Source organism: Pelodiscus sinensis, chromosome 23, assembly GCF_049634645.1.
Source record: "Pelodiscus sinensis isolate JC-2024 chromosome 23, ASM4963464v1, whole genome shotgun sequence".
In the NCBI taxonomy this organism is placed as follows: Eukaryota; Metazoa; Chordata; order Testudines; family Trionychidae; genus Pelodiscus; species Pelodiscus sinensis.
Genome location: NC_134733.1, coordinates 24,439,643 through 24,455,855, shown reverse-complemented (window position 1 = coordinate 24,455,855; position 16,213 = coordinate 24,439,643). Strand labels below are relative to the sequence as shown.

At 47.3% G+C, this 16,213-nt stretch overlaps 2 protein-coding genes across 4 annotated transcripts in view; one reads left to right on the top strand and one right to left on the bottom strand.

Moving 5' to 3' along the window:
• Positions 1–74: 74 nt before the first annotated feature.
• On the bottom strand, positions 75–7,915 carry PHF13 (PHD finger protein 13). Its single transcript, XM_075906139.1, has 4 exons — positions 7,782–7,915; positions 5,261–5,362; positions 3,823–4,375; positions 75–2,367 (listed from the first exon to the last, which is right to left on the bottom strand). The coding sequence occupies exons 1-4, from the start codon at positions 7,818–7,820 to the stop codon at positions 2,141–2,143; spliced, it is 921 nt and encodes a 306-aa protein (XP_075762254.1). The 5' UTR covers positions 7,821–7,915; the 3' UTR covers positions 75–2,140.
• KLHL21 (kelch like family member 21) overlaps positions 7,819–16,213 on the top strand; it is a 25,703-nt gene continuing 17,308 nt past the window's right edge. Inside the window, exons 1-2 of one of the 3 annotated variants that reach the window (XM_075906132.1) lie at positions 7,819–7,919; positions 8,548–8,646. In XM_075906132.1, coding sequence (XP_075762247.1) covers positions 7,819–7,919; positions 8,548–8,646 — 200 coding nt within the window. Of the gene's footprint in view, positions 7,920–8,073; positions 8,202–8,547; positions 8,647–16,213 lie in introns of those variants that run through there. The other 2 variants (XM_075906135.1, XM_075906133.1) reach the window with 2 other exon arrangements.

The following is a 16,213-nucleotide window of genomic DNA, read 5'->3' as shown; positions in this document are numbered from 1 at the left end:
GGCGGGCTGGCACGCGCCGGCTGGGGTGACCGCTGAGACAGGCAGCTCACGCAGCAGTTTGCTTTTCAGCCTGCAGCGATCCAGGTGTACTGCAGACACCTCGACATCAGGCTAAACCCTTACACGACTGAGCAGATTTCTTCCAAAGCCGCCTACCTTGCAGCGTGAAATCTGCAACACTTGGGAACTTTGGTTATTTATCTGGTGGCAGAAGACAGCCCTACCAGGCAAATCTTGGGCAAAGTGCTGGGTCCATTTCGTTTCTGGTATGTAGTGTGTCATCACTCTCTTAGATTTAAGTGGAGCTGTTTATAAAATTAGATTTCAATTGCTGCATCTAGAAATCAAATTCACTTGATGGGCTTTTCAAACTGCACCAAGTTTTAGAATGGACAGTGAAATAAAACAGTGCCGTTCTATAGTAATGGTCCCATCTCATCAAGCCCCTGGGCATTGCAGGGCAGTGATATACAGGCTGTTCTAGTGATCTGTGTAGCCTCGTGTTAAGTGTCCCAAGGAGGGTCCCTGACACTGCCAGGATGTATTTCCTGATAAATCAGTATTCAATAAGGCGACAGTCTGATACAGATCATCTGCTGCATTGATTCCTGGCAGTTCTGTCTTCTTTCAGATATAAAAAAATGCCAACTAGTGACTCCAGATCATCTAATAGGCTGACAGGACAGAACGTCCATTGTTCATTAAGCATCATACAACTTAGGAGAATTCTCTCAAGAACAAATATCCAGTTTGTGCAATAAATACAATATATTTTCAGTTTGGTCATTAGAAGGAAAGCGCCTACACCTCAGTGGCCTCATATACTAGTCTCGTTTCCCTGAAACATTCTCTAGCCCTGCGTCCACTGTCCCCTCACTGCTACCTAAAAGGGTAGTCACGAGATAGGAACGTTTTCTGGTGCTGATGCATTCCCTTATCCTCTGCAGCTCTGGAGTGTTCTCTCAACTGCAGCCCACCTTGCCAGGTGCACAGGCCACCTCTACAGGGTTGGGCTGGATGCCATACTGCATGCATTTGCTCCTATCTGTAGAGGGGCATACAAACCTGTTGAAAGATTTTCTAGTCTTCCCATTTACAAATCCAGCTCAGGAAACAGTATTAAAAATGCAGGTAATTCCAGCCCTAGTGCTCACATGGGAACCGCCCAAATCCAAACCAGGCCATTCTGAATTCCCAGGTTTTAATTTTTCAAGGCCCACTGTGTAGCCAAGCTCGACTTCCAGGCTGGAGGAGGGAAGGGAATTGGTGTCTCAGAACAATGCTTTTCTGTCTGAGATGAGCCACCACACGGGGCCGTGGAACAGAGTGGATGGAAGCACAGAACAACCTTATGTTTGAGCTGCTCTTGCAAAACACAATCATGACAATGATTTTAAGAGGACTCAGCTCAATTAAGGAAGAAAATTGACATGTCTACTTCCAGCACAGCCCTCCTTCCCTCCCCAGGAAACAAAGAAAACCCTGCGTCTCCCCTTTAAAGCCAACAATCCAGAGAGCTGTGGGAAATTACTGTTTTTACCAGAAACAAAGCCAAATCATAGAAGTGAGTGGATACTCTCCCGCTACCCAGCTGAAGAGGAGGCAGGTCACATGAGTTCAGTGTGCATTCAAGCTCATTCTGAAGGAGCCTTCAGAAATTCTTTTGGACCAATGGGCAAGTCTAGTATTACAGTGAAACTAGAATGTATGGCTGTTTACTTTCAGACTTTCCAGAGATTTCCGTCCTCCTACTCCTGCTTCGGAGGATGATTATTTTCTTCAGCACCTAGAAGCCTTGCACTTGCTTAGCGCTTTCCCAGTAGGATGAACATTGATAGGCGGCAAAGGCAGTATTCTCAAATGATCATCCCATTCACAGTCTGAACTTGACAAAACCCCACTGAACCAGGGGTATTTAGTACGTCCCTGCTATAGATAATCAGCCTCTAGCAGAAGTTTTGGCCAGCAGGCCTCTCCCAGCCCTGGCACTCAGACATTGAACACCTCATGTCTGTTCACACTGTCACTTTTGCCTGAGCCAACTGCAGTTCAGAGGAGCTCTCTTTGCCCCCCTGGCTGGAGTTCTGAGTTTTGCATGGCTCATCTGCCCGAGCAGTAAGCCATCTCTGTAGTTCCTCCGCTAGTCCAGAAAGCGCCTGCGCGAACCTGTCCGGGAGCGGTTTGAGCGGCGAATATCAAACTTGGAGTCCCGGCACTTCTGGCATACATACACCTCTGGCACATTTGATTTGCGGATTTTGGCACAGGAGAGGTGGATCCAGGTGTGACACTCATTGCATTCAATCATTGGCCGTCCAGCAAAAGGTTTCATGCAGAAACAGGTGACAAGATCCCAGGAATCATCATCTGGAAGGAAAAAACAATGAATTAAAACTATGACTTCTTTCCTTCTGCTGCATGCCATCCTCTCCCTTTTGGTGCTGAATTTCCTCCTTGGTTTAGATAGAAGAAGGCAGTCCCTACCAGCTCTGTGATGATTTGGGGAATCTATCAATATGTAGCCTAGAAGTTCTGTTTGTGATTATGAACTCGGTACATTGATGCTTGTATAATACACTGTATCATGTTCTTGCCTTATATTCCTTATGCAAATGAGATGGGAGTAGACCCTGCATGTTGGTCTATAAACAGGTCAGTCAATAAAGCCTGCCAACCCCTGAACAGATCAAAGGAGTAACTGCATCATTTTTCCTCCATCTCTGCAGAAGATTAGTTTGAAGGAACGGAATTTCCCCAATGGAGGGAACAAAGAGATGAGGTGTGGTTAGAGCCCTTCAAAACAGACTGGGCTGGCCAGCGAGACAAAGGAAACTTGGGGCAGGAGGCAGCAACAAAGGGGCATGGCTTTTGTAGTAGAAGGATCTTTTGGAAATTAGTACCAGCTAAGGCTGGAGGGAGCTGCCTGCAGGAGAGAAAGATACTCCATATTATGAAGAAGCCAGGAGCTGCATGAGGAGTATCTTGGACACCCTGAAAGGATGCTGATCCAAATCCCAAAGAACACTCAAAAGTGGTGAAAAAAGTGAAGCAGGGACTGGTGTGTAGCGGTTTTTATTTTGCCTAGATCGGTGTTTCTTGTGCTGTCTAAGTAAAGAGTAATATTGTTAGAAACCTGCTGGAAAATGTGTGTGTTCATTTGCTTCAATGCTCACGTGTCCCTGAGGCAGTGAACTGGAAGCCAGAATGCCCACATGGTTAGAGCAACTGGGGAGTTTCAGGGAATACAGACCTCGTTTCAAGGCCTAGGCTTTCAGAAAAGGGCACTACAAAGTAAACGTGCACCCTGAAAGCGTGTGCAGAAACAGTGCCTGAACTCCGCTCAGAGTCAGGAAAAGAGAGCTCAGGGTCCAGTGCTGGGACCCAAATCCAGCAGGCTGGTGAACATCTTTCCAGGGCATGCTGGAAGCTGTAGTACTGCCCCCTGGACCTTGCTCCAAGACAGAATCTCAGCAATCCCAAAAGGTAAATATGGAACCAAAAGGGTTCTACTCCCAATATTAGCTTCCAATCTTCTGTCCCATTTTACATTAGGCCTCTCAGAAAGCACAGCCTAGGGACAGAAACCCTCACCTCAGAATCTGGACAACTTAATTCAGGTGCTTAGTCTTCTCTATCCGTTTCTACCCAAAGAGCTGGCTGTGCTTTGCAAACCCCAGTGAATTTCACTCAACCCGTACAGGATACAGATCTGCACTATCCCATTTTATAAAGGAGTGGATTGCTAATGACATACTGGATAGACAGATGACAGCCACCTATGATACCAATCTGAACAAATCTCTCATTTGCAGGGCCATTTACCTGAATCCACCATAATGTCCTCATCATCACCAGTGCCATCCTCATCCCGAAACACAACCTGCTTGCCCTGCCGTATGACCGTGCGTTTGCCCACGCTCTGCATTTCCATGCCCTGCTCAGAAGCCTCAGGAGGGTATGAGACACTGGAGGGAGTGTCAGAGTCCCATGCTGAGCAATGGTCGGTCACAGACTGAGGATCGCCCTCAGATGAGGGACTCACGGGGGTCTCAACATAAGAATCCTCCGTCTCCAGCTTCAGCAGTTCCCCCCCATATTCTTCTTCCACAGGCACTTCGGTTTCTCTTCTCTTCAGCTTTTTCTTCTTTCTGATCTTATCAGTTTGCTTTCGCTCTGGCAGGAAGTTGCTAGGTTTTGCCCGTTGGAATAGGGAAACGTATGGTTTTGCTCGCTTGAGCTGACTAAAGCTCTTTCTGCTCTTGACTGGCAGGGAGACAGCAGAATGGAGGTCACAGAATCGGGGGTCCCAGCTATCACTGTCGATGGTACCTCCAGTACTATTGGGGGGGCTGGGGCTGCTCCTCAAGGGGGTCTCCTAGCAAATATTAAGAGACCAGATGTGAGTATCATTGTAGAGTTGATAGGAAACCTCAAATAACCACTTCTTACACTCCCCTTTTTGAAGTGAGGGAGGGTGGGGAAGGATCTACACCTGTCAGAATAGGCTCACGACAAATCAGAGAATCTCCACTTACTCAACTGTCACTCAGTCACTAGCCTAAGTTATTGACCCATTCTCATCCTTACCTGTGGCCCCGGTCAGGTACGGCTGCCTATTCCATAGTTTTCAGGAACGTGCTGTGCTACCCCATGTCCTTCCATGGGCTTTGTATCCTAAGCCTCTGTTGGGAATTCCAGGCCAGGAAAACAACTGGCTCATTTCAAAGGCAGTGCAGCAATCTGAAGTTTGTGGCTACCTAGGCTTAGGATGCAAGGAGGGAGGACTCTGGCATGAAGACCTCTAATGTAGAATTTCACACTGCACAGAAATCATTCACCAATACAATCATTTCAATGGCAATGGTACTTACTGACCTTTATACTTCTGTCTGTCCCCTCAAGCAAGACAGAGGTTTGGACTGCCTCACTTTTGATTAAAGAAGAGCTCACATCATATTCCAGGAGCCTGAGGATTACATTTAACTTTATAAGTGTAGGGACACTGGCTCCTTGGCTGGGAGGCTGACAATATCCAGTTCCATGCCAAGTTCCATGCTTTGGTTTGAAATATCACAGGCCAGTGGCCTCATTTTTGTCCCATCAGGATTGTTTACAGGACTCTACCCCTCAAACACATCCCCTTTAGCTGTTGAGGTATTTATACCATGCTTGTCACCCTGGTAACATTAACCTCTCAACAGCACTAGCTAGAGCAAGGTGGACCTGAAATAAAGTAAGGACTGAATTGCTGCACGATTACCTCTTGTGGATAGGGGATGTAGCCAGCATATGCCAAGACAAAGGTACAAAACTTGTTGAAATCTTCCACAGTTCTATGTTTCTTGGAGCTGGGAGAAAAATCCTGTTAAAGAGACAGCAACCAGGACATTAGAATGAGATTTTTCAACAAACCAGCTGTAATGCCAAAATAGACAGCATAAGGACTTGTACTCATAGGCTACGGGTATTTAATTCTCAGGCTTGTCTGGCTCCCCTTCTAAGTATTTCCATATGCCTGTCTCCACAGGTGGCTTCTAATAGCTTTGGGATCTATTATAGTATTGAACAAAATGCTTCTTTAAAGTAAGCTATCAGAGACTAGGAAGAAGCTAAACAGTCACTAAAACAGCTGTTTGGATACTGTGAAGTCTGCAGACCCTGTTAATGTAACTGCTAAGTTAAATCCACCAATTACTGTTCTCTTTCTGGGGCAAAATTTACATCATGGTTCTCACTCAGAATTCAAAGCTCCTGGAAACAGCAGGGCAACTATAGATGGAGTCTACCTGGACACTGAGTATTTCCTCAAAGGTTACAGGTTTTTTTTGTTTTTGTTTTTACTGAGACACCAAAGCACCTCACAATGTCCAATTTCATTATAATGCTTCCATCCCACCCCTGTGAAAGACAAATGAATTTCAAGGATATGTGTATCTCCCAACCCACACTTTGAATTGAATGATCAAGAAGCAAGAAGGGCTGCTGAGAAATCCTCTCCCCCAACCTTCTCCCTACCTGCAAACTTACTTATTTCCCTATCTGCACTGGACACAGTCAGTGTGCAAAGAAGCCATTCCTGCATGAGTAGCAACTACAGTCTTTTCCATCTGTGATGGGGGGGATTAGACAACAGACAAGGGGTGGAAAACTTCAAAAGGGGGCCAGATAATTGGATGAGGGACTCTCCTGGGCAGAGGGAAGAGGGGATTAAATCCAGTGATGGGGGTGCTCACATGGGGAGAGGGGGCAAGAAATGTCTCTTTAAGGATATGGAGAGGTGTAGAGGGGGACAAGTTCAGCAAGGGCCCCCAGCCATGGTTTCTGAGCTGGAAGGGCAGCCCCACAAGACAGAAGAGGGGGAATTTCTGAGAACGAAGGTCAGAGCCCAGCGTGAAAGACAGGTGGGGGGGGGTAGAATTCTTGGCTGAGGCCAAGAGAGTTTAGGAGGAGAGGGAAGGAGGGTCAGAAACCTAGGCAGGGGATCTCTGAGGGGCCCAGCCCTAGGTGGGGGGGAGTGAGATCTCTGAAGGGGTAGGGCCAGGGGCCATGAGGTGGATGCACAGAAGGGGGGGGGGGTGAAAAATCCCTTTAGGGGGAGGGGCCAAGTCCCTGTGCTGGCTCTAAGTAGAAGCTCCCTCGGGTGGGTGGCGAATCATGGAGGGGGAGGGGCGGGGGAGCGGATCGTGAAGAGGGGGAGGGACGCCGGGGTGGCAGATGGGGGGGGGGGGGGGAAGGAGCGGGGCTGTGGGATGGCAGATTCCGGGGTGGAGTCCCGAAGGGGGTGGAAGAAGGGCCGGGACCCCGGGGTGGCGGATCCCGGAGGGGGAGGGCGGGACCCCGGGGTGGCGGCTGCAGGAGGGGGGGAGGGGCCGGGCCCCCGAGGTGGCGGATCCCGGAGAGGGGTTACGGGGGGGGGCGGCTGCCGGGGGGGCGGGGCCCCGGGGTGGCGGATCCCGGAGCGGGGTTCCGGGGGGGGCGGCTGCCGGGGGGGCGGGGCCCCGGGGTGGCGGATCCCGGAGGGGGATTCCGGGGGGGGCGGGGCCCCGGGGTGGCGGATCCCGGAGGGGGATTCCGGGGGGGGCGGGGCCCCGGGGTGGCGGATCCCGGAGGGGGATTCCGGGGGGGGGCGGCGGATCCCGGGGGGGGCGGAGCCCCGGGGTGGCGGATCCCGGGGGGGGGCGGCTGCCTGGGGGGGGGCGGGGCCCCGGGGTGGCGGATCCCGGAGGGGGATTCCGGGGGGGGCGGGGCCCCGGGGTGGCGGATCCCGGAGGGGGATTCCGGGGGGGGCGGGGCCCCGGGGTGGCGGATCCCGGAGGGGGATTCCGGGGGGGGGCGGCGGATCCCGGGGGGGGCGGAGCCCCGGGGTGGCGGATCCCGGGGGGGGGCGGCTGCCTGGGGGGGGGCGGGGCCCCGGGGTGGCGGATCCCGGAGGGGGATTCCGGGGGGGGCGGGGCCCCGGGGTGGCGGATCCCGGAGGGGGGCGGCTGCCTGGGGGGGCGGCGCCCCGGGGTGGCGGATCCCGGAGGGGGGTTCCGGGGGGGGCGGGGCCCCGGGGTGGCGGATCCCGGGGGGGGGGCGGCTGCCTGGGGGGGGCGGGGCCCCGGGGTGGCGGATCCCGGAGAGGGATTCCGGGGGGGGCGGGGCCCCGGGGTGGCGGATCCCGGGGGGGGGGCGGCTGCCGGGGGGGCGGGGCCCCGGGGTGGCGGATCCCGGGGGGGGCCGTGGGGCTGCGGCTGCCGGAGGGGGGGTGCCGTGGAGCAGGTCCCGGGCCCCGGGCTCACCTCAGGGGGGAAGGGGGAGGCGCGGGGCTCGGGGTCCATGTCCCAGCGCAGGCGGGTCCAGGGGCCGCTCGGCGCGCGGGCCCGATCCCGACCAATCCGCGCGATCTCGCCTGGCAGCGCCGAGCCGCGAACCGCCCGGTACCGGCGGGAGGGAGGGAGGGAGGGGGGCAGGGGGCGGGGCCGCGTGAGGCAGAGGGGCTGCCGGGAGCTGTAGTTCTCCGTCCCCGCGAGCAGCTCGGGCGGGGCGGGGCGCGGGGGCTGCCGGGAGTGGGAGTCCCGGGGAGAACTACACCGCCCGACATGCCTTGCGCGCCCCTCAGGCCGCGGGCGAGGGGGGCTGTGGCGGCGGCGCGTGGCTCTCTTGTGCCTCGGGCGCCGGCTCCTCCCCTGGGCCTGCCCCGCGGCGCTCCCCTGCCTGAGGTAAGCGCGCGCGGATCGGGGCCGGCGGCTCCTCGCCTCAGCGGCGTGTCTCAGCTGCGCTGGTGCCAGCCCGGGGCTCGGCGCTGCTCTCCGCGTTCCGGCCGCTCGGCGCCCCAAGGGGCCTTTCCCGCGTCCCGGGGCTCCCCGCTCCTGCGAGCGCTTGGGGCTCTCATCGGAATAACCCCGAGCGGGCCGGTCTAGCTGCAGCGCCCTTCCGCCCTCACACGCCTAACGAGACTCTTGGCTTTCTTGCCGCAGCCTGTCTGTGACCGTAACCTAGCGCCTGGCACCTATTTCCCAGCCGGGAATGCTGTTGCTGATCGCGCTGTGTCCGGTCCGTTTACAGGCAAGGAGCAGTATTGCCTTTATTCCTGTTTACCTGCACAGTTAGTTGCATTGCCCTGGAATTCAGGCCATCACATCCTAAGCATCCAGTAAGCAACAGGTAAGCTCATCAAGGAGGAAAGGGAGGCATTGAGAGCAACTTGAGTTTTGCTCCTTGCAGTGTACAGATATTGGTAAAGAATCCACTCTCTGCCAAAGCACTTCTGAAAAATAATTTAGAAATGAGATGTGACAAATGTCCTAATATTTGTTTGTAAATGGGAACTGATTCCTTTTCAGTCCTGATGAAAACCTACTTATTTTTTAAAAGAAACACATTATTTGCAAGAACAAGAAAGTGAAAGACTCTTAGTACACTGACTATGCTCCCCTGATTGGAAAGACACTCTGACCTTAGCCACATCACAAGTACAGCAATCTAACTAGGAGCTTAACTTTGTACATTACTTTAGGTGGGAAAGTTTGTGCTACTGGTCTTGATAAACTGTGTCATTACATTCTAAATTTAGCATCATCAGCTTGGGTTTATTGCTACTGTCAGCTTTTCTTACAGGTCTATTAATCGAGGTTTGTTCTCTAACAATTCAGGATTCAGAGCAGATAGTATCTTACTCCTGAAATTGTTTTCTAAACTGAGTTAATCATTGAAAGCAGGTCACACTGGATGTCTATATGGTGGTCTGAAAAAGAAGGGTGGAGGGAGGATTTACAATGATTTTCCCAGTGTGGACATCAAGATTAAAAAAAAACATTACTAATTGGTCTCTCCCTTGGCAATGTGTGCAGAGAGGTCAATGATTGAATGAGCCATAAAGGCTGAATTCCCTTCTCCCTTTTGGGGCAAGGAGAGGAGGAAAGATGATTCCCCCTGAAACAGAACTTAGGCAAATAACAGTGATCATATGTGTATGAATTTGTACAGCTCTGGAAAATATATCTGCTAATTGCTATACAACAAGGGTTAAGTTGCTGGTTTTCTTTGTTTTATGTATTACGGTGCTAGAGTAAACTGCAAATCACTAGAGGAAGATACATAGAATTTTTTTATAACAACTTATTTTAAGAAACAAAATTGCTGTTTGTTAAATATTACAGACACTCAGTCTATGTCTCCTCAGAAACATCATGCTTTCCTCTTGGACAATGCATTACTTTTCCAGGCTAGCCCATTTAGCAATTCCACTGCTTTTCTTCAGCAGGGTTCAGTTTCTTCCAGAAAGAACTATCAGCGTATCTGTTTTATGTAACTCTGTAAGATGTCTTGTCTGATTGGTTCATTTTTATTTTTCTAGTTCTTTGGGATTAGCTCAGGACTGAGAGTTTTATTTTATAATGTTTTTGGTATTTTGCACACTCAGTGTGTAGTGGCAGTCAAGAAAGCAAATAGAATGTTAGGAATCCTTAATAAAGGGATAGAGACTAAGACAGAAAATACCTTATTGCCCCTCTATAAAACCATGGTACACCCACATCTTGAATACTGTGTACAGATGTGGTCACCTCATCTAAGAAAAGATATACTAGCATTGGAAAACACTCAGAAAAGGGCAACAAAAATGATTAGGGGTTTGGGACCAGGTCCCATATGAAGAGAGAGTAAAAAGACTTGGATTTTTCAGCTTAGAAAAAAAGGAGACTAAGGGGGGAGATGATAGAGGTCTATAAAATCATGACTGGTGTGGAAAAAGTGAATAAGGAAAAGTTATTTACTACACCCACAATATAAGAACTAGGGGTCACCAAATGAAAATAATAGGCAGCAGGTTTTAAACAAAAGGAAGTTTTCTTCACTCAGTGCACAGTCAACCTGTGGAACTCCTTGCCAGAGGATGCTGTGAAGGTTAGAACTTTAACAGGGTACAAAAAAGAGCTAGATAGATTCATGGAGGTTAGGTCCATCAATGGCTATTAGCCAGAGTGTGGGAAGGAATGGTGTCCCTGTCCTCTGTTTCTCTGGTGGGGGGTGAAGGGAGGGATCCAGGGCTGCATTATGACTTTCGTGGGCCCCTCCCACCATAATATCAATATTAAAAATTATTTTTGATATAACTTTAAATACTTCAACATTTTTTTTCTGTTTTAGGCAAAATTTAATAGATTTTCATGGGCCCTAAAAGTTTCATTTTTTTCTGATGTGAGAAAAAAATTAAAACATTTTCGTGGGCCTCTAAAAGTATCGTGGGCCCAAATGGATAAGTTGGCCCTGGAGGGATCACATGAGGATTACCTGTTGTGATCCCTCCCTCTGGGGCATCTGGTATTGGCCACCATTGGCAGACAGGATAACTGGGCTAGATGGACCTTTGGTCTAACCCGGTATGGCTGTTCTTCTATTCTTAGGTTTAGGAAATGAGACAAGTCATTGTGCTAGCTCTACACAATCATATCTTCTACTCTGATAGACTTTTGCAGAATACACTTAATCTTGTCTAACTTGAAACCAAGTCTGCTGCCCAATAGGAACTGGAGAAAGACTGTTATAATGCTGACTCAGACATTAGTTAATGCCCCAATATCAGTTGCCCTTCCTTTACATGTTACAGCTATTCCTCTGGACTGATTAATAGTTCCTGTGTAAAGGTGATACAGCTTTCTCTTTTTCTTAAATGTATTCAAGATATCTATCTAAGATGTTAGAATATTAAAAACACAACAAAACCACAAATGCACATAATATTTCATTACTAGTTTACGGTCCAGACCACTTATATGAGCCCACCACTTTTAACAACCCCAAGTGCCTCAGTCAAAATTCTTTAGACAGTTTTTCCCCTTTGGTGATTAGTTGTCCGTTTCCTACTTTCAGTAACTTTACTTCAACCTCATTTCACCATGCTCCTGTTCTTCTCCCCCTCCCCCCTTTTCTCCCTTTACTTATCCCAGGCCCCTTCAGTGCCTGTTCTCCTTTCCTTTTCTCTGATTCCTTCACGGGAACTTCCTCTGCTTCTTGTGGTGCTAACATAACATTTGCAGAATGTGTTTACTCTGCTTGTACATGATACCCCTCCCCTCTCCATCCTTTATCTTTTCTGCTACATTGTAAACTGGTCAGGACAGAAACCACTTAACCTTTGCTCATATAGTGCCTTGCATAGTGTGGACCTGATCTCAGTTACGGTGCCTATGAGCAGGGTCTTATTATTATTTGTAGGGCTTGACAAATTATACAATCTACTCACCCGTGGCGAGTAGATTGTAACCCGGAAGAGCTGGGTTCAGGCAATCTGCGGATGCACAGATCGCCGGACAGCGTGGTTGGCGAGTGGGGCTAGCTGCCATTCGGCGAGCCCTGATTATTTGTATCTTAAATTGCACTGTCTGGTATTTGTAGGAACTTACCTTTCCTTCTTGTTTAAATTATTTTCTATATTTTTTGCTGTATTTCAATTCTTTAATGTAATGATAAATTAGTATTAAAATAGTTTTCTTTAAATGAATCCTAATTACTCTTGCATCCTATAAGCTATATATTTACATTATATAGGATACTTAGATTATTTAGATTTACTGTGAACAGAGATCATTTAACTTGCCAGAGTGAAATGCAACAGCCATTAAGACAGCTGAATTTTCATAGCAAAGAAAAAAACAAGTTTAATACACATGGGGGCATTTTAAAAGACCATGTAAATACGAGTTAGAATTTAGCCAGGACCTTAACCTTAACACTTCAAGTTGTGCAAAAATGCACAGGGCTTATGTGACTAAAATTGGTCAGGGTCTTGGGCTTGAGATTGCCCCTCTGGGCTCATAGTTTCACAGGTCCATAGTGCTTAGACCCTGGTCACTAACTCAGAGGGATGAACTATGAGTCTTAAAGCACCCATGTCACTTCCGCCATCCCTTGGATTTCTCTTTTGGATGCAAATGGTGGTCTCCCATGCAAATATTGACCAGGCTAATACTGCTTAACTGTCATATCTGACAAAATACCAGTCTGAGATGGTATGGCTGCAGGAATAGGTAATGGTATTTATAACAATTATCATGTTCTCTTAGAGTGGAAATATCAGTGATCTTTAAAAAATTTCAATTCATTTGAATCAGATTTGTTTACATTTTAAATACATATTTTAGAAAAAAATATTTAAGATTAAATTGAAATTGTCAATCTGTGTTAAGTCTAAATGTACTAACATCTTTTAAACACAAAAAGGAAGCTTACAAGTAGTGGAAACTTGGACAGGTGACTAGGGAAGAGTATAAATATGTTGCTTGAGAATGCAGGGGAGTAATCAGGAAGGTTAAAGCATAATTGGAATTGCAGCTAGCAAGGGATGTGAAGGGTAACAAGAAAGGTTTCTACAGGCATGTAGAATAAGAGGGTGACCAGAGCGGGGGTGTGGGGCCCTTACTGGATGAGGGAGGTAACCTAGTGACAGATGACGTGGGAAAAGCTGAAGAACTCAATGCTTTCTTTGCCTCTATCTTCATAGACAAGGTCAGCTCCCAGACTACTGCACCAGGCAACACAATATGGGAAAGAGGTGGACAACCCTTGGTGGAGAAAGAACAGGTTAAGAACTATTTAGAAGAGCTAGACATATATGAATCCATGGGTCCGGATTTAATGCATTCGAGGGTACTGAGGGAGTTGGCAAATGTCATTGCAGAGCCTTTGGCCGTTATCTTTGAGAACTCATGGAGATCGGAAGAGATACCGGATGATTGGAAAAAGGCAAGTGGAGGGCCCATTTTTAAAACAAGGAAGAAGGTCAATCCAGGGAACTACAGACCAGTCAGCCTTACCTCAGTCCCCAAAAAAATTATGGAGGGGATCCTCAAGGAATCCATTTTGAAGCACTTGGAAGAGGGGGAAGTGATCAGGAATGGTCAACTTGGATTCACCAAGGGCAAGTCGTGCCTGACCAATCCGATTAGCTTCTATGGTGAGGTAACTGGCTTTGTGGATATGGTCAAGTCGGTGGATGTGATATACCTTAACTTTAGCAAAGCTTTTGATACGGTCTCCCACAATATTCTTGCCAGCAAGTTAAGGAAGTAGGGATTGGATAAATGGACTGTAAGATGGATAGAAAACTGGCTAGACTGTTGAAGCCCAACGGGTAGTGATCAATGGCTTGATGTCAGGTTGATGGTCGCTTTCTAGCGGAGTGCCCCAACAATCCGTTCTAGGCCAGTTGTGTTCATCTTTATTAATGACCTGGATGAGGGGATGGATTGCACCCTCAAAGTTTGCGGATGACACTAAACTAGGGGGAGAGGTAGATACGCTAGAGGGCAGGGATAGGGTCTAGAGTAACCTAGACAGATTAGAGGATTGGGCTAAAAGAAATCTGATGAGGTTCAACAAGGACAAGTGTAGAGTCCTTCACTTGGGTTGGAAGAATCCCAAGCATTGTTACAGGCTGGGAACCGAATGGCTAAGTAGCAGTTTGGCAGAAAAAGACTTGGGGATTACAGTGGATGAGAAGCTGGATAGGAGTCAACAGTTTGCCCTTGTAGCCATGAAGGTGAATGGAATATTAGGGTGCTTTAGGAGGAGCTTATTTAGTCTGCAGAAGAGAAGAGTGAGGGGGGATTTAATAGCAGTCTTCAACTTCCTGAAGGGAGGTTCCAAAGAGGATGGAGAAAGGCTGTTCACAGTAGTGACTGATGACGGAACAAGGAGCAATGGGTTCAAGTTTCAGTGGGGGAGGTCTAGGTTGGATATTAGGAAAAACGATTTCCCTAGGAGGGTGGTGAAGCACTGGGATGGGTTCCCTAGGGAGGTGGTGGAATCTCCACCTCTAGAGGTTTTTAAATCTCAGATTAACAAAGCCTTGGCTGGGTTGATTTAGTTGGGATTGGTCCTGCCTTAGGCAGGGGGCTGGACTTGATGACTTCCTGAGGTCTCTTCCAGTCCCATGATTCTATGATCTCTTAATTGATTACATTCCATTTTAATAGAAATTAGTTGGTACACGTGTGTTGCCAAAGTTTTTAAGAAGTCAAACTACTGAACTAGTGGACACCTGGAACCAGATTTTAAGTGCTAAGCCAACTTTTTTTAATAGTAGCTTCTTCTGCAGGTACAGAAAGAATATTTTGTTTTCAGTTAATTCATCTAGTTCAGTAGAGTTACTAGGTGTTTGAAAATTGAGAGGGTGGTTGGGAGCTGAAAAATCAGTAAAACTTTTTTTCCTCTTCCAATATGTGATTAAAAATAAGGTATGGGAGGATGAGATCTAAAATTTGTAAGGGGATGGGCCCAGATCCACAAATGTTACTAGAAATTCAGTTTGAATTCAATAAGTGACTAAACAAAAAGTCTGTATTTTTAAATGGCAAACATATTTTGATACTTACTTTTGTCCTCATATATCCAGTACTTTAAGCTAGTTTTATTTATCTATCAATTTTAAAACATTTTTATGCATTTTACATTTAATTCCATCCAATTCAAGCTTGACATGTATATTAAAACAATCGGGTAAAGAGGCAATGCATCATTCACCATTTAACACAATACAAAAATGCAAACATTAATCAAAATAAGTGTGTTAAATTCCATAATTCCTTAAATAAATGTGAATACACATAATGTATCTTCCTGGTTAGCAGAAAGTACCAAGTTTATTGTAAAGGTTATATATAGGGAGAGACCCATGTTACATAATTGGGTACCACGCAATTAATCAACTTTTCGTTAAGAAAATAACTAAAATGTACAAATGCAAAACAAGATTAAAATTTTAAACCAAGGTTTTCGCCTTCTTTATCTAAAGCATGATTAAAATCTGTGATTTAAACTTTGATTTAAATCAGTTCTGACTGTGCTCTGTCAACATTCAACCCAAATCTGATAGTCTTATTCTTACAAACTTTAAATTTGAATTCTTGCTAAAATATCTATTATGAGACTGAAGTGTAAAAAATGCTGAGCAGTAGTTTAATAGCACATTACGTAATTCATCTTGCTGCGTCTCCACATTTGAAGAATGTAGGTAGGAATGTTTTAAATACTGTTCAGTTTATTCAGTTTTCCTGATTCCAGGATAGCTTCTCTTTGCTGAACCTTTTTTTTTTTTCTTCCATTTTTTAAATTGTTCCTGGCTATATAGTATACATAATTAATATAGTTCTACATTAGAATTCTTGCAATGAGGGACTTCATTTGTGGAGACATTTTACTCTGTGGCTGTAATTGTTATTTGTTAATGTCCCACAGTAGATACCCTTTAGGGCTGCCATGTCCAACACGCTAGCCACATGTGCTTCTTTGGCCAGTTAAGTGTGGCTAGTTGGCTTGAACAATGTGGCTGTTTGGTCGGTTGAACGTGGCTAGTTGGCTTGAACAATGTGTCTATTTAGCCGGTTGAGTGTGGTTAATTCGCTATAGCAGTAGCCACTGTCGTAGCTACTGCTTCAGAACTGGTTGGACACCACGGTAAGGAGTATGTTATGGGTGCTAAAGCCAGAACAAGGAGCTATTGCTATCCCACCGCAAGGCAGCTAGCCTGGACTTTTGCTCCTTTAATCCCATAAAGACCATGCATTGCATTTTGTGAAAGACACTAACTCTCTATGGGTTATTTTCGTTCTTGCATGTGTACAATAGTCCTTGCCAATGAGTTTTTGGTGTGAACAGAGCTTCTCGCTTCCCTGACTGCAGTGAGTGTTTGGAGTGTGCAAAGAAATCAGGCATTTAAAGGTTTAATTTTGTT